We start from the raw sequence: 18462 nt of genomic DNA, 5'->3' as shown, positions 1-18462 counted from the left end.
CAGTTACTTGCCTACAGGATTACTAAACCCATCACCTAGGAAGTACAGTTATCTGTATGAGCTAACTCATTAATTATTATGAAACATGATTCAGTTTGCAGGCTTATAATGCAAACATAATTCATCTAGGCCAACTTGGACCATAACTTACAAGTCATATTGTTTATATTTAACCTTTATTTAACTAGGCAAAATCAGTTAAGAACAAATTCTTATTTACAATGACGGCCTACCAAAAGGCCTCCTGCGGGAACGGGGATTAAAAATAATTTAAAAAAATAAAAATATAGGACAAAACACATATCACAACACGTGAGACAACACTACATAAAAGAGAGACCTAAGACAACATAGCATGGCAGCAACACATGGAAACACAGCATTGTGGAAACACAGCATTGTAGCAACACAACATAGCAGCAGCACAAAACATGGTGCAAACATTCTTGGGAAAGGGGAATACCTAGTCAGTTGTACAACTGAATGCCTTCAACTGAAATGGGTCTTCTGCATTTAACCCAACCCCTCGGAATCAGAGAGGTGCGGGGGGATGCCTTAATCGACATCCATGTCTTTGATGATTGGGGAACAGTGGGTTAACTGCCTTGCTTAGAAGCATGACAACGTTTACCTTGTCACCTCTGGGATTCGATCCAGCAACCTTTCAGTTACTGGCCCAACACTAACCACTAGGCTACCTGCCGCCCCTATTGGGCACATACAACAATATGTCACGCGAAGCAGCCACATCTGTCAATAAGAGTGTCCATGATTGAGTCTTTGAATGAAGAGATGGAGATAAAATGGTCCAATTTGAGTGTTTTTTGCAGCTCGTTCCAGTCGCTAGCTGCAGCAAACTAGAAAGAGGAGCGACCCAGGGATGTGTGTGCTTTGGGGACCTTTAACAGAATGTGACTGGCAGAATGGGTGTTGTGTGTGGAGGATGAGGGCTGCAGTAGGTATCTCAGATAGGGGGGAGTGAGGCCTAAGAGAGTTTTATAAACAAGCATCAACCAGTGGATCTTGCAACAGGTATAGAGAGATGGCCAGTTTACAGAGTAGTATAGCGTGCAGTGATGTGTCCTATAAGGGGCATTGGTGGCAAATCTGATGGCCGAATGGTAAAGAACATCTAGCCGCTCGAGAGCACCCTTACCTGCCGATCTATAAATTACGTCTCCATAGTCTAGCATGGTCTTCTGAATCAGGATTAGTTTGGCAGCTGGGGTAAAAGAGGGGCGTTTACAATAGAGGAAATCAAGTCTAGATTTAACCTTAGCCTGCAGCTTTGATATGTGCTGAGAAAAAGGACAGTGTACCGTCTAGCCATGCTCCTAAGTACTTGTATGAGGTGACTACCTCAAGCTCTAAACCCTCAGAGGTAGTAATCACACCGGTGGGGAGAGGGGCATTCTTCTTACCAAACCACATGACCTTTGTTTTGGAGGTGTTCAGAACAAGGTTAAGGTTTGAGAAAGCATGTTGGACACTAAGAAAGCTTTGTTGTAGAGCGTTTAACACAAACACATACAATCACCGTTGACAAATGCTTACTTAACCAGACTAACATATCTGATCATTTAAATATATCTTGTCAAAAGAAAACAAGAGGTTACAATGTTAAAAACAGTAGTCTAGGTTTGTTTTAAGTGCAGAATTAGGGGGCGCCTTTCTCCAGGCCGGAGGATGGTGTGTGTCGTTGACGCTCCTCTAGGAGCCGAACTCTATGGTCTCCTCGGTGATAGGTTTGAAGTCGTAGTTCCCTCTTCCGTCCATGTGAAGGTAGTACTGGATGAAGTTACAAAACAAAAATTCAAAGGGTATTTCTGTCAGTAAAATGTTTTCAAAGTGTGGTTCCATAACCAGGCAGCCACACCAGGGCACATTTATGTGCCCTCCTATTTATGATATAATTTACAAAGATTACTTTTCTTTTTTTAATTGTATTGAAAAATAATGTTTTTTTTTTATCAGTTAGTATATTTGAGTTAAACCACAATATTTATGGTATTATTTATTCTGTCTTTTCTGGTGAATTAAACTGAAATTGCAACCAACTTTCTATGGCTTCTTTTTAAAAAAGTTATATTTGCTAGGTATAGGCAAGACCATAAGCAAATAGGTAAACTGAAATATGACTAAAGAGTTAATCAGGGTGATTTTTCCACAAATAGTCAGGTATTTTCCTTTCCATGGTAGCAAGATTTTATCTATTTTTGGTAACTTTCTATAAAATGTATTGGAGTGAGTTTTTTTTCAGGATATGTATACCGAGTATGTCCACATCACCGTCAGACCATTTTATTGGTAAACTACACGGTAATGTAAAAGTTGTATTTTTTGCGATCCAATACGTAATTTAGTACACATAATTTGGTTGTAATCCAGAGAGGTTAGAAAAAGTATCAAGAGCCTCTATGAGGCTGTGGAGGGATCCAAATGGTGGATTTAAAAGAAAACAAGAGTCATCAGCGTACAATGGTTTTCAAACCCCTTGATATTATTGCCGGTTCTGATTTTAACAGCTAACATTTCAATGGCAAAAATAAATAGATATGCCAATAGTGGATAACCTTGTTTTACTCCTCTTGACAGTTTAAAACTTTGAGAAGTAGCCATTATTTACTATTTTACACCTAGGGTTACCATACATAACTTTAACCAAAGAGATTCTCCACAATTGAAATATTCCAGGCATTTATATATAAACTCCAGTCGCACTCTATCAAAAACCTCAGCAATGAATACCAGGCCTGGGTTCCCAGATTTTTCATAGTGTTCTATTGTTTCCAGTACTTGTCTTATATTATCTCCAATGTATTGTCCATGTAAAAAAAAAATATATATAAAAAAAAAGTCTGATTAGGATTAATAATATCCGACAATACCTTTTTAATTCTATCCACTATGCATTTTCCTCAAATTTTTGCATCACAACACTGAAGTGTAAGAGGCCTCCAATTGTTTTAATAGACTGGATCTTTATATTTACCACTTGGATCCGGTTTCAGTAATAATGACATCAGACCTTCTTGTTGAGTGTCTGATAATCTATAATTTATTTAGGAGTGGTTAAAACCTGCTAATAATGGTCCTCTGAGTATATCAAAAAGGTTTGGTATAACTCCACTGGTATGCTATCCAGCCCTGGACATTTCCTGGACTTAAAGGCTTTAATTGCATCAAGATGTTCCTCCTCTGTAATTTGGCCTTCACATGAGTCTCTGTACAGATGTTAATTTTACATTATTAATAGAAAAAAATCCATACAATTTGATTCGGTTAGTGGAGATAGAGGAGACCGAAATGAAAACATATGCTTAAAGTACTTTACTTCCGCTTTCAATTTTTTTTTATGAATAATGGTTGACTGTCATTTGTAACAAGTTTCAGGGAATTCTTTTTGTGCCTTAGTCCCCATATTCCATCCAGTTTGCTTTATTTTTCATAATATATTACACTGGATCTTTCTTGAATAAGTTCCTTCATTTTATTTTGTTTTTGCTCTCACTTATTCTGAGCCTCTATGGCACAGTTTTTATTGGTATCTATCTGTACTGTTAGTCCTTCCATTTCCTTTGTTAGTATGGACTTTGACCTACATTGCTTTTGTTTAAGAGATGAGTACTGAATTGCATGGCCTCTAAAGACACATTTAAAAGTGTCCCATACAATAAGGGGATCTGATGTACCTATGTTGGAAAAAGTCAGTTATAACTTGTTTTTAACTAGGACAGAATAATTTATCATCCAATAGGCTTTGATTAAATTTCCAATATCCTCATCCACATGAAAATTTGATGGTCCGACTGCATTCTGTCCCCTATCAACACTTTGTTAACTTTTGGTGCCAGAGAGAATGACATAAGAAAGTAGTCAGGACGACTAGCTTGATTGAGCCTCCGCCGTGTATGTCTCACTAGGTCAGGATATTTAAGCCTCCATATATCCACTAATTCCAATATATCCATGACATTGGTGATTTCCTTAAGTTCATGAGGGTGATAGTTTGTAGTGTGATTTCCTTTTCGGTCCATAGAGGTATTTAAAACCTTATTAGAACCTCCCATCATGGTCCAAAACATATTTAAAATCATCCATCTACCTTGAGGATCTGTTTGGACAATTTGCACATTCGGATCAAAATGACTGTTAATGAATATCACCCCTTTTGAATTTAATTGCCCATGGGAGAAATATATTTTGCCCCTCCAGTCCTTTTCCCACACAATTTCATCTAAAAGTGTAAAAAGGACCAAACTACAAATTATTGAGTATATAGAGATGACTATTATTACAATGTTTAATTATTTATATAAAATTGAATGAGTTTCCTGTAAGCAATAGATATTAAATTCCTTCTCTTTTAGCCAGGTAAATACTGATATTCTTTTCTTATTATCTGCTAAGCCATTTCAATTATAACTGGCTATACTTATTGCACTGTTTACCATAATGAGATACAAGTTTCAAATATATTTATCATACTTTATGTTTGTAAACTCACCATTAAAAAGCACTACCAGGGAGTGTCCCACTAAAAACTCCCAGATGTATCACACCAAAACAACATGCTGTACACTGACGCATCAGAAGCCACAAAGACCCACGTAACGGTGTTTCCAGAAAGGTTGTCATCTTACCTCATGGTGTTTCCACAAAGACTTTCTGTGAGAGACCGTGAACAGACTGATGCCAACCTGTGGATGAAGTAACAAACCAATCATAAGATAACACTTCTGAGACCAAATAATTCCATGAGGAACTATATGAACTATGCTGCAGACATAACGTGTATGTAAGGTGTATTGTTATTTATTAAACTGAAGTTGTATAAAGATGGATGTAAGCACTCAGACATATCACAGTACATGCTTAGAGTCAAGGTTAAAGGCTGGAGGGGGTTAGGGGTTGGGGCTATCCGTACCGTTCTGCAGTGACTGTAGATGAAGTCTTCCACATCTACACTCACAGCACTGGTGCACTCATCCAAGATGGCAAACTGAGGTTTGTGGTAGAACAACCTTGCCATCTACAGACAGACAAACATCACACATACAAAACAAAGTCAATCACCTTATGATACCCAATTCTGTAATAAACTGAATTAGAATGTGATGATGTAAGCTTGAGAAAGCTTCGATTAAAAACTGAAGAAAGAATCAAAAGAAAACGGTCATTTTCAGGTAGAACTCCGCTCTTTCGTCCTACCGCCATCCTCTGCTTCTCTCCTCCACTGAGGACATCCATCCAGTCCTGCACGGTGTCCCAAGTCCCCTCTCTGTCCAGGATGTGACCTAACTGGACATTGCCCAGGTACTCCTTCAGCACCTGGTCAGAGATGCCTTTCCTCTTTTGCTCCTCATAGGTGTCAGGGTAGATTACCTGATCCCTCAGCGTGCCAATGGTCATGTAGGGTCTCTACAATACGATGGAAGAGGTCAGGGGTCATGTACGGTCTCTACAATAACATGGAACAGCCTTCCAGTAGAGCCAATATGGCTGCCAATTTACCAAAACATGGAATAGAATATAACATTGGTAATATAAGACTCAAAGTGTCCATTTAGTTACCTGAGGAACGTAGAAGAGCTTCCCTCGCTCAGGCTTGGTCAGCTGCCCTCCGAACAGAGGCCAGAGCTATAGAGTCAACAACACACCTAATGTTACCTCCATTGGCCTACTGTGCTCTTAAGTTACTTGAACCGAAATGTTTGACTTTGTTGCAGTACTTCCATTATTACCAGATCTTCCATTGCCACATCTTACATAGACACAGTCATGTCAGTATGAATAAATAGAACAAGATCATAAACAGACAATTCTTCACCTCTCCCAGTACTCTGAAGAGTGAGCTCTTGCCACAGCCATTGGGCCCACACACTAACACGTTGGTACCAGACCGCACCTGGAGAAAGAGAGTGAAAGCGAGAGAGCGTCAGGGAGAGGAAATAACCTCATTGTAACATCCAGCGTGGCCCTCCAAACTTTGAATGTCAACACTACTTCAACATCACCCATTAAAGTCTAAGTTGTTTGAGTGTACTTAGGTTCAACTGAATGACTAGACAAGAGGCACACATTCATTGGCGAGGGACTCCAAAGTCATGGTAGCTTTACCATCTCATAACATCTATTTTGCAAGAGACCTGTGAGTTCTCAGTGAGACTAACCATGCCAAAATAAAAAGGTTAAATAAAATATACAAAGGAAAGAAAGAGATGCCCACTTCAAAGGTCAGGTCCTTGATCAGGACATCTCCATTGGGTGTTGCTAGTGGTGTGTGTTCAAACCTGCAACACAGTCAGACACTGTTCTTAGTGACGAATCATGCTCAGTCCTCAGAAAACAGCTTCGGTTTGAACAACTTCAGTGAGGTAAAAGTAAAAATATTAAAGTGATTTTATGCAGCCAATATTATGTACAGAAATGCACTGAGGATTGTCACACATACTTGATGATGTGGTCTACGTTGATGATCTGTCCGCTGCCCGGGACCAGTGTGATTCTTTCTACACCTAATGATTCTTTGTCCTGATGGGAGACCATGGTACGCTCGTATTTCCCAGAGTTCAGATCTTTCAGGACCTTCCTGAGCTCAGTGATACGCATGGTGAACCTGTAGGGAAGGAGAGACAGACCTATATCAGAAGACCACCTACACAGCACTTGGGAGTGAAAGCATGAAGAGCCGTGATGGAAGAGTAGAGTGAAGGCATGGAAAGACGGGAGTGATGTCCGTTATGTGGTCTCTGGCTGGAGAAGCCTTCGAATTAAATGTCACCAATTCAATGGAATAGGCGATGGGATCAGTGTTTTGGGAAGAGTGAAGTCTCACCCAGAAAGCCTGGTCATATCTCTGCCAGCCAGTACAATCCTTCCCAGAGCCTGGGCCAGACTCAGCAGCATCCTGCCACTCTGGTAATAGTCTTCCATCAGCTCAGCTTGGGTGCTGTTCATGTGGCGGGGGTCGGACAGGTTGAGGAAGGGCCGACTCACCACCAGATAGCCCACCACGGTGGCCATGTCTGCAGGGGGGAAGAGACCCAAGAGGTGACTCATAGCTCTGGTGGAAAACCAATTCTGTATTGAACAATGTTATTTTGTTGCCAAGCAAAGCGATAATAATTTGGTGTCTGGACAATGGCAAGTTGACTGAGAGCCATATATCTCTGGCTATGTAACGGAGGACATCATCATAAGCTGTAGGGTTAAAACATCAGATCTTACACTTGGCGATCATGCTGTCTACAAAGCCCATAGAGAAGCGGAAGAAGATGAACTTGTGCAAATGGTCGACCTGAGAAGATAGAAGACAAAGGTATCACAACATTAGACACTGTAGAGACAGTTCCAATCACAATCAGCAGTTTGCCCGTTGAGATGGAAGTGAACAAAGAAATCTTTAATATCCCTCTTACTAACAAAGGACTAATGGTACTTACCAGTTTCTTAAATGTTGAATGAATCGTCTGTTTCTCTCTCATGTTGCCGTTGTAGAAGGCAATCTCCTCACTGTGGCAAAACAGTACATATTTAACATAACTTAGTTCTCTTTTTTTAAAGAACTCGCTCCATGACTGAGGATTTATTTAACAGGTTTTTACTTTAATCAGAAAACACTGTATTGCCAACCCATGATAAAGTCATTGTAGATCCAGGTCTTTACCTGTTGGTGATGAGTCGTGAGTTGACGTATCGGTACTCTCCCTCGTAGCGCTGCTCAATGACAGTCATTTTACCGATAGGCTTCCGCAGTCTGGTCAGGAACAGGCCTGAGATCAGCAGGTAGGCCATCATACTGGATGGGCCCTGAGGGAAACAATGACATCACATCCTGTTAAAACCTGAATGGAATCTATTGGATGCTTCTTGAGTATATATATATATATATATATATATATTCACCTGGGCTCCGATGGAAGACGTCAGCTTGAAGATGTACAGTCCAATGTCCAAGAGAGGCTAAAAGGAGAGATGCAGTAAGTGTACATTTTACACAATGTAGCTTTCTTGATGGCTTGTTTTCAGCAATATTATGATTTACACAAGAAGTTAACGATTGACTAAGATGTTCTACAAATACTATACAAATTCGCACCAGACACCTTGGAACCACACACAGACAAGAAGGTAAACAGTAGTAAAAATGATGGTTTAGGTCAACTCTACTGTACCTTGCTGAGATTGGAGTAGAGGTCAACCACACTGTTACAAAACTTCTCTACATCTTGAGTCAGCAGCTGGTCAGCGTTGGCGATGCGGTTATCCAGGTTGCCCATTTTGTAGTATGTGTATCCTCTGGGGATGGTACATGTTGAGTGAGTTCATTTGTTATTTATATGTAGCCCTATTGGAATGTACGTGAAAAAGCCAGACGTCAAAGTTCTGAGATGAGGCAGGAGACAATCCTTACTTGAGGTACTCGTCGTAGAGATGTTTGGTCAGCCTCTCTCTGAACTTCAGCTTCAGCTCGTTCAGACCCAGCTTCAAGAGGTTATTCACCAAGGCAAACTGGAAATGGACAGTCACAAAACATACACTTTATTACTAGCAGAGCTTAATTCAAATACAACCTATTGCAGTGTCTGTTCTCCAAACACAGTATGCATGTGATGAAATCTGGATTTGTTTGTTAAATGGGCAGAGGGACTGTTTAATACAAGGCATGCAGAGCAAATTACATACCAAGTGTCATGCAGATAAGATACACATAAGTTTGACATTCTGTTCAAATGTACACAAACATTATCCAGTATTCTAATTAAATATATGGTTATTGATACATTAGTATTGGTAAGTGATGATTTTCCGTAGAGAGAGGTTAATAATTGATATTCAGTGTATATTACCATGTTAATATCAGACCTCAGAGAATTTACACCAAAAGAACAATTATAACACTAAAGAAGTACTGTAGGGCTACTGTAGCACATTCAGAGGTCTGGTATTTGTAAACTATTCGTTATACATCTAACTTACTACTGCAAGATGAGATTTAAATCAGACTCAAGTATATCAATTAACATCTAGACTTATGTAACTTTTGGATGCGATGAAATACCAAAAACACACTTACAATTGGCATAGCTTTGCAACACTTGAACAAGTAGTTCTTGAAATCTGCGTTGTTGCGAACGATAATTGCACTGCAAACCACAACATGCACAAGAATGAGCAAACATGAGACAGATAGATATTGTCAGATTGATTCATTTCAACATTAGTGGCAGTAACCAGCCTCTGGCCTCCTTCAGATCTGTTTATGCTTTATCCAACTCCTCTGCCGTGATGGTCATAGTAATTGGCAAGGAAAAGTGGCATTAGCTCAAGCACATACTGTACATATCCGGTGACCGAGCTAGAAGTCATGGAGAGCAGAGAAAAAGTAACAACCAAACAAATTTAGAAAACTGATTTAGGATAATTCACATATAAGGCCTAGCTAGTGTTTTGCTGCATTGGCTGTGAGATGTATGGAAGCAGAGGAGCTCTGAAATGAAGGATTATTTGTTATACAAATAGATTCATTGGCATTGGAATAGCCAATGGCAATTAGTCATATTGAGTTTACAAATGTTATGGCCTGAAAAGCTTAACTTGGTTAAGTACACATACTAGGCAACAAACAAAAAAAAACAGGTTATTGGTTTTGTAGGTTTGGGTTCTATGAAAACCATCACGTGGAGGAGAGTTACACAAGGTATGACAGCAATGTAGGAATAACAGATTGCGATCTCTGCTAATGATACCACTGTGGGAGATTGAAAGACAGCAATCAATTCCTGAGCAGGAAAATAAATACTGTATGATATGGGGCTAGTTTCCCAGACCCAGATTAAGCCTAGTCATGGAGTAAAGAGCACTACGCTGATTATCTCCATTGAACATGCGTCTTAGTCCAGTACTAAGCTGAATCTGTGCATGTAATATTTTAACCCTTTCAACACTTCCACCACCAAACTCATTGGCTATCATGATCTGGTTAACAGTCATAGTGAAGCATCCTAACAAGTCACATGGAAAGTCAGTGTTCTAACCGTAGAACTCGTATTAGAACACTATTATAGTTCTATGGTTCTAACCTTTCAATCATGGTTCCGTTCTGGATCATCCATACATCACAGTATGTCCGGGTCACCAGCATAGCAGCAATGAAGAGAAGGTATCCAGTCTGGGGTGATAACAATGGAGGGAATAGAGAAGTGGTGCAGGACAGGTGGGGAACAGACAACACCAGATGAGCAAATCCCTCAGATTAAACAATACAATGGACAGTTCTTAAACAAGTCAATCTCATGTTGTATTGTAAATAATGTGTGCAAACTAATTAAAAAAATATGAATGAGTAAAACATGGCAGTTCAAATGTAGAATGGGCCTGTCCTTAACTAACAGCATGACCAGCATTTCCGTCATATTAGAGCTCATTCAGTTCAGAGGATCAACTCTGATCCACCCAACAGATTTCATGTCATCGCAACCTTGGCTTATCAAACAAACTGATCATTATATAAGGTCAATGTCTAGGCTCCATGGTTTTGTAGAACACACACGTTTAGACAATATTGTAGAACATGTTGAGACACGCACGCATAGAGAAAGAGATCATTTGTGGGGTAAAAGTGATGCAATGAAGGAACAGATATCCACCTTTACAAGGCAAGGGTATCGCCTGTTCCCACATATATTGATTACTTCAAGGTTCAACGCTTATCATGATGTGACGCAACAGAACAAAGACATTGACAAAGACATCCACTTAATATTACTATTCAGATTACATAATAATGGACTTATCATAAGCCATTGGGAAATACTAAGATCTTGTTTTTGCTCAATATGTGCAATTGTTGACCATATTTTCTGTAACGCAACAACAACCCAACCACAAGGCTCACCTCTTTGCAGAACCACCGAGGCACCATGATCCGGAGGATCTTGCTGATTCTGAGGAAGAAGACATAGTCCACCGCAGCCCGGTCTTTCTTAGCTGCTTTGTCCTGCACAAATAATAGAACCAAAGCAGTTGTTAGGGGACAAATGTGACAATGACATGTTGTTGGACATTTTATACATTTGTTGATGCGCTTACATACTTACTTCATTGCTCAACACCAGTTCTGAACCCCCTTTTTTACTGTAAAAGACATAGGGCACATAGTCATATACAATGTTTCAACAGACATGTGGGACATCAGGATAGCAACACAGTACCAAGGTAACATTAGTTTCATCTTGACCATCATAAACCAAGTGTATGGTGTGTAGGCTAAACTAAGGTCACAAGGAATCTTGACACAGCATTTAACCTGAAATGAATTAGCAATTTGTAACTGTCCAATGAACTTTCAAATTCCACTGACAGGCAGCATGCTGGTAATAAGCAACATTGTATCTTGCGGGAAAACTGACAGTGATGTCTTTGTTACTTTGTTGCCCCAATTATCCTGCTAACCCAGGCTATAAAGACCTTTGTTTGCAAATGAGAATGGAGACTTACATCAACAGAGATATAATAACACATAATTACTGCAACAACATATGATTTGCGTCAACCCTTGTCTCTTATGGATAACTGCAATATATCACTGACTTTCAGATTTAAGCCATTACGTCTGTCAAATTGGACATTCAAGAATTCTGTCTAACTTGGATTGCTGGCCACAAGTTCTGTGATACAAGAACACACCAAGGTAAAATTAGTTTTATATTGGATATTCGGACTTCAATAGGTCAAAGCGTGCCATGATTATAAAAAGTATATATTCTGAACAGGGGAGGATGGAGAACAATTCCCATAATTTTTTGGGTTTGAAATGTTGATATTTTTTCAAAAATAACTGTAACTGCTTTTGGGATTGTCTCTTTCTCTTAAAGAGGCAGGTTGTTGGGGTGGGATGAGGAGAGTGATTAATGAACGGACCCATTCACTCTGGCTGCAACACCACATGCAGTGATTAGGTCAACCTGAAAATCAGCATTTTGAAGCAGAGTGCTTTTGAATATTGAAAGCCACCCTAAAAATATAAATAATCCACCAAAAAAAAATCAATCCCTCCCCTCAATTTTTTTTTTTTACATTTCAACTACTACAACAAAAAAAACTGGTATTTTTCTCCATCCTCCCTTTCATTCGGAATATGTCATCTTCATAGTCATGGCACGTTTTTGTAAGAACTATTGAAGATTGAAAGTGGCAAAAAATTATAATAATTACAAATTAACTGGATTTTTGTCCATCCTCCCCTGATTCAGAACATAACCATTTTCATAATCATGACACGCTGTGTAAGATCTATTGAAGATTGAAATCTGGAATCTTATTTTTTTTTTTATAACAACAACAAAAAGTTGAGTGGATTGTTCTCCATCCACCCCTGATTCAGAATATACAATTTTCATAGTCATGGCATAATTAGTTCAATATAGAGAAAAGCAAATATCCACTGAATATCCAATATAAAACTACTTTTACCTCAGTCAAGAACCGATGGCATGGGCGCTCTAAGCAACGCACAATTAAAGTACAACCGAGATTATAATTTATTCAGCAACATACCCGCTTGATTTGCCTCTTCTTCTTCTTTGCGTCAGGATGCATAAAGCGAGTAGGACTCCCCCAGCTATCGAGGAGTTTTTAGCTGTCAGGTATTTACTGACGGCTGCCATGTTTCCTAGAGTACCAACTGAGCCGCAGTGTTGCCAACTATATTTCAAGGAAAGTAGCTGTTGGTTGCTCCATTTGTAGCCTCTCTGCCAAGTCCCCAACAACCGGATGTTCCGGTTTTCAGGGGAAATGGAAAGAGAGCCTGTGAAGTGAATTCCGCTTTTGAATATTAACAAGGTGACACCAAAGACAGTACAGTACGAAGATAGGCTACAACTGCTTCTCTAATAGATATCCCAGATCACACTTATAGGCTCAAGTAGAAACACATAACCGGGTCTAACACTCATCTCGCGCCAAACTGCTCATATGCAGGCCTTCAAATCAAAGGCACTCGTTCGATATAAATCTGTTTTTGACAAAAATGAAAACGTGTCAGTTTGTCACTTTCACTAGGTTATAGTAATAACATCTTCAACTACTTAGAGATGCACTATGCAGAATTCTCTCCACTATTTCCTGGTTTCTAAAATTCTAATAGTTTGCCTATTTCAGTTTATGTGACAAAACAAACAAGTATAGTGTAGATAATCATTGTACCATCTAAACCGCTGTGAAATATCGTTTCCATAACCAAAAATATTGTATTTTCAGCTGTTTGAAGCAGGTGTATAAAACTGAAAGCAAAAGATACAAAAACAAAACTTAAAAACAGGAAGTATAGAAATGCACACATAGAAAAGCACACAGAACAGACATACTGCTTCTTAGACTTACTTTCAATGCGAATCACAGATCTATAACTCACATTTCTATGTGAATTTTGTCAGTTCACCCAAAAAGTTACATATTGCAGCTTTAAGACATATGCTAGAATCTAGGTTATGCCTTTAGATTTTGAGAAAATTAACAACCATGGAAGGCATTTTCACTTCTCTCATTGACTTCTCAAATTCCAAACCCCTTGCCTAGTCTGTTTGGTCTGTTTCACAAGCGTTGATGGAAGTCTCACGATGTTGCGCCTCTAGGTTTAGAAACTCTATGGTAACACTCCATCTTAACTCCTCCTCCACATTTACTGGATTGGTTGAACAGTGCAGAAGAGAACCTCCCCAGACAGATTTTTTTCTTCTTGTCAAGACCAGTATGTAGGGCAGTGGTCACCAACCGTTTCTGAGTCAAAATGCAAGCCGAGATCTACAGCTCAGATTTCTTTTAAAATATGACTTAAAAAACGTAAGCCTATGCAACATTAACCACTTAAAAACAGTTCTGCAGCAATGAGGTTTGTGTTATCTGATCACACTGGTAATAGATCATTTGTATTACTTGTGAGGAACAGCTGGACTGATGGCCTTTTTTACCAGATTGATGGAGGGAGCACCGTGCCTCACCCGACTCACCGTCTCTCCACTCTCCCTCCCTCCGCTGAGAATAGGGGACACCGTCAAAGAGTTTCTAAACCCAGAGACGCAACATCGCAAGACTTCCGGGAAGACTTGCGAAGCAGACCAAGCAGACCAAGCAGACCAGGACGGGGTTTGGGGTTAGAGAAGCATTCCGTTCTGCAACCTCAGGTGTCTTGGGAGGGCAGCTCCTGCTCAGCCCAGTCCGAGCTCTTCTCTGTCCTGGCACCCCAATGGTGGAACCAGCTTCCCCCTGAAGCTCAGACAGCAGAGTCCCAAAAACATCTGAAACCCTACCTCTTCAAACAGGCTCTTTTTTTTTATAAAGAAATAAACAAAGATTATAAAGAAATAAACACTTAACCAGCATTTGCAGTTTCTGCCCTTCTTCATACTGTACTGTCTTTGGCACAGTCTTCCAGTTGATGCTGAAACTCAAGTTGGACTGCATTATTTCTGACTCATGCACCAATTCATGTTGTTACTCCTATGACCAGAGAAAGTGAAATATTCCTTGATATAAAAAAAAGACACAAGCCACTAATAATAACAACACAACACTTTGCATATTTACATATTCATTGCAGCTGCAGTGCTGGTTGTTGCATGAGTGGAAGTAAGAGGAAACCGTGCAGACACGGTGATCTAAGCTGTCTGATTGGCCAGCGGTAGGCCTGTAAGTGCACTTCATTCTACCTTCAGACACATGAAATGGTTCAAAATGGGAACACTTTGCCTTCCTGGCGCTAGGGCTGCTGAATCAAGTGCACCTACCACCAACAGCACTAGGGCTGCTGAATCAAGTGCCCCTACCACCAACAGCACTAGGGCTGCAGAATCAAGTGCCCCTACCACCAACAGCAATAGGGCTGCTGAATCAAGTGCACCTACCACCAACAGCACTAGGGCTGCTGAATCAAGTGCACCTACCACCAACAGCACTAGGGCTGCTGAATCAAGTGCACCTACCACCAACAGCACTAGGGCTGCAGAATCAAGTGCACCTACCACCAACAGCACTAGGGCTGCTGAATCAAGTGCACCTACCACCAACAGCACTAGGGCTGCTGAATCAAGTGCACCTACCACCAACAGCACTAGGGCTGCTGAATCAAGTGCACCTACCACCAACAGCACTAGGGCTGCTGAATCAAGTGCACCTACCACCAACAGCACTAGGGCTGCTGAATCAAGTGCACCTACCACCAACAGCACTAGGGCTGCTGAATCAAGTGCACCTACCACCAACAGCACTAGGGCTGCTGAATCAAGTTCACCTACCACCAACAGCACTAGGGCTGCTGAATCAAGTGCACCTACAACCAACAGCACTAGGGCTGCTGAATCAAGTGCACCTACGACCAACAACGAGAAACAAATACAAAAAATAGGAACGCAAGGCTTTATTGTTGGGTTTTTTACAGAAATGTTTGGTGATCGACTATGTTTGGTGATCGGTTGGTTACTACTGATGTAGAGGGTCTAGTTTCAGGCATTTCTTTCACGCCTGCTTCATTAGGTTACTCCGTTTGTCAATAGAAGTCGCTAGATGAGGTCATGATTTAATAACGTATATTTGCGCAAGCACATAAAAAATATATAATATACACCACCGTTCAAAAGTTTGGGGTCACTAAGAAATGTCCTTGTTTTTTAAAGAAAAGCACATTTTTTGTCCATTAGAATAACATCAAATTGATCAGAAATACAGTGTAGACATTGCTAATGTTGTAAATGACTATTGAAACTGGAAACAGCAGATTTTTTATGGAATATCTACATATGCGTACAGTGGCCCATTATCAACAATCATCACTCCTGTGTGCCAATGGCACGTTGTGTTAGCTAGTTTATCATTTTAAAAGGCTAATTGATCATTAGAAAACCCTCTTGCAATTATGTTAGCACAGCTAAAAATTGTTGTCCTGATTAAAGAAGCAATTAGACTAGTTTGTGGGTTCGATTAAAGGCTCATAATGGCCAGAAACAAAGACCTTTCTTCTGAAACTCGTCAGTCTATTCTTGTTCTGAGAAATGAAGGCTATTCCATGCAAGAAATTGCCAAGAAACTGAAGATCACGTACAACGCAGTGTACTACTCCCTTCACAGAACAGCGCAAACTGTCTCTAACCAGAATAGAAAGAGGAGTGGGAGGCCCCGGTGCACAACTGAGCAAGAGGACAAGTACATTAGAGTGTCTAATTTGAGAAACAGACGCCTCACAAGTCATCAACTGGCAGCTTCATTAAATAGTACCCGCAAAACACCAGTCTCAACGTCAACAGTGAAGAGGCGACTCCGGGATGCTGGCCTTCTAGGCAGATTTGCTTAGAAAAAGCCATATCTCAGACTGGCCAATAAAAAGAAAAGATTAAGACTGGCAAAAGAACACAGACACTGGACAGAGGAAGATGGAAAAAAGTGTTATGGACAGACAAATCTAAGTTTGTGTTCGGATCACAAACAACATTTGTGAGACGCAGAAAAAATGAAAGATGCTGGAAGAGTGCTTGACGCCATCTGTCAAGCATGGTGGAGGCCATGTGATGGTCTGGGGGTGCTTTGGTGGTGGTAAAGTGGGAGATTTGTACAGGGTAAAATGGATCTTGAAGAAGGAAAGGCTATAACTCCATTTCGCAACGCCATGCTATACCCTGTGGACGGCGCTGAATTGGAGCCAATTTCCTCCTATAACAGGACTATGACCCAAAGTACAGCTTCAAACTATGCAATAATTATTTAGGGAAGGAGCAGTCAGCTGGTATTCTGTCTATAATGGAGTGGCCCTGTTGAGCTGTTGTGGGAGCAGCTTGACCGTATGGTACGTAAGAAGTGCCCATCAAACCAATCCAACTTGTGGGAGGTGCTTCAGGAAGCATGGGGTGAAACCTCTTCAGATTACCTCAACAAATTGACAACTAGAACGCCAAAGGTCTGTAAGGCTGTAATTGCTGCAAATGGAGGATTCTTTGATGAAAGCAAAGTTGGAAGGACACAATTATTATTTCAATTAAAAATCATTATTTATAACCTTGTCAACCTCTTGGCTATATTTCCTATTCATTTTGCAACTAATTTAATGTATGTTTTCATGGTAAAACAAGGACATTCTGCTGTTTGTAAGCTAATTTCCTGCAATTCTACACATTTTGCCATTGGGCAGATAGAAACGTTTGCTGTTATATAGTAATTGTACAGTGAAAATCTCACTTTTAAAAGTTCATATTCTGTTATCTCATACCCAAATAATGTTGTTGACTCATCCTATACTTGTATTTGAGGCCAGTGCATAAATTTGAGAGAAAAAACTGTATCAAATTTGTATTTCAAACCTTTAAAAAAATGCTTGCTATTTCCTCATAGAGGATGATGTCATCGTCCTGAGGAGGATGAGCTGGCCAATCAGTGGTCTACTTGCATTCATATTTTTAATGACAGGTACATGCCAGTGGCGGTTAAGATGAGGGAGGACAATGATTTTTTTTATGAGCATGGCCTTATTTCTATTACAGCATATTGGATGACTGTCATTCAAATTCCATTCACCCAGCTCAATGTAACATTGATAGATTTAGGCTACTACATGATACAACATTTTTCCCTTTACCCATCATGAGGTTGCTACAACCTAGCCTATGAATGAAAGTTTACAAAGTCATTTGAGAAATAAAGGTGACAGACATTGACACATTCAATACTGCTTTACACACTCATTCCGTTTGCTTCCGTTAAAGAAATGTTTATCAACAGAATTGGCGGAATGAATTCACCCCTGATCACATGCAAACACAGTTCACTTTCATAGCAGCCACATACAAACAGCAGGATCTCATGGGAAAAAAACCTTTTCAAGCCAAACCTTCTTATCATAGCCGCTACCCGCTAAACACAGCCTACATTGTTGTCACCATATTAGCTAATGTCATTGTCAACATAGCTTCAAGAACTAACGTGTTAGTAAACCCGGTACAATCATGTAGTAGTGTAGTCTCCAAGCAGTTTAGGGCAGGCCCTGGTGGCAATAAATTAATAAAACCAAAAGCTTACCTTGACTTGGAAGAGTTTCAGTGTTGGATAGCCATTGCCAGCTAGCTAACATAGCATCCCTCTCTGTTTGAGTAAGCTAAACTAGCTACCTGCATTCACTAGCTAAGTAAGTGAAAGTGAAAACAATACGAAATATGGCTACAGTAGCTCTCTCAAAACTGTTCAACTATTGTCTTTCTCTCTCTTTAAGTCAACTAGGCACCACATTTTATGACCTGCAGTGCTAGCTAGCTGTAGCTTATGCTTTCAGTACTAGATTCATTATCTGATCCTTTGATTGGGTGGACAACATGTCAGTTCATGCTGCAAGAGCTCTGATAGGTTGGAGGACATCCTCTGGAAGTTGGCATAATTACTGTGTAAGTCTATGGAAAGGGGTGAGAACCACAAGCCTTCTAG

At 40.1% G+C, this 18462-nt stretch overlaps 1 protein-coding gene across 2 annotated transcripts; it reads right to left on the bottom strand.

Moving 5' to 3' along the window:
* Window positions 1-157: 157 nt before the first annotated feature.
* Window positions 158-18080, bottom strand: LOC106578486 (ATP-binding cassette sub-family D member 3-like). Of its 2 annotated transcripts, none has more exons than XM_082965641.1 (21): window positions 18064-18080; window positions 12562-12811; window positions 11103-11139; window positions 10901-11002; window positions 10086-10174; window positions 9080-9149; window positions 8417-8514; window positions 8178-8301; window positions 7909-7965; window positions 7670-7812; window positions 7446-7515; window positions 7231-7300; window positions 6839-7028; window positions 6455-6619; window positions 6230-6293; window positions 5831-5908; window positions 5575-5640; window positions 5212-5421; window positions 4928-5032; window positions 4644-4700; window positions 158-1788 (listed from the first exon to the last, which is right to left on the bottom strand). In XM_082965641.1, exons 2-21 carry the CDS (start codon window positions 12669-12671, stop codon window positions 1711-1713), a joined length of 1983 nt encoding a protein of 660 aa, XP_082821767.1. In that variant the 5' UTR covers window positions 12672-12811; window positions 18064-18080; the 3' UTR covers window positions 158-1710. The 2 variants fall into 2 exon arrangements, with proteins under 2 accessions (XP_082821767.1, XP_014012817.1); XM_014157342.3 differs by lacking the exon at window positions 18064-18080 and adding an exon at window positions 13387-13630.
* Between the last annotated feature and the right edge of the window lie 382 nt (window positions 18081-18462).

Source organism: Salmo salar, chromosome 19, assembly GCF_965601325.2.
Source record: "Salmo salar chromosome 19, fSalSal1, whole genome shotgun sequence".
NCBI classification, from domain to species: Eukaryota; Metazoa; Chordata; class Actinopteri; order Salmoniformes; family Salmonidae; genus Salmo; species Salmo salar.
Note: the sequence above shows the minus strand (reverse complement) of the source record. Positions and strands in the feature narration are given on the sequence as shown.

Coding starts and splice junctions, on each gene's coding strand:
- LOC106578486 (XM_082965641.1), bottom strand. CDS start 12,671: ATGGCAGCCGTCAGTAAATACCTGACAGCTAAAAACTCCTCGATAGCT. Junction 10,175..10,900: donor CTCGGTGGTTCTGCAAAGAG/GTGAGCCTTGTG, acceptor TTATCACCCCAG/ACTGGATACCTTCTCTTCAT. Junction 4,701..4,927: donor TCTACAGTCACTGCAGAACG/GTACGGATAGCC, acceptor CTTCATCCACAG/GTTGGCATCAGTCTGTTCAC.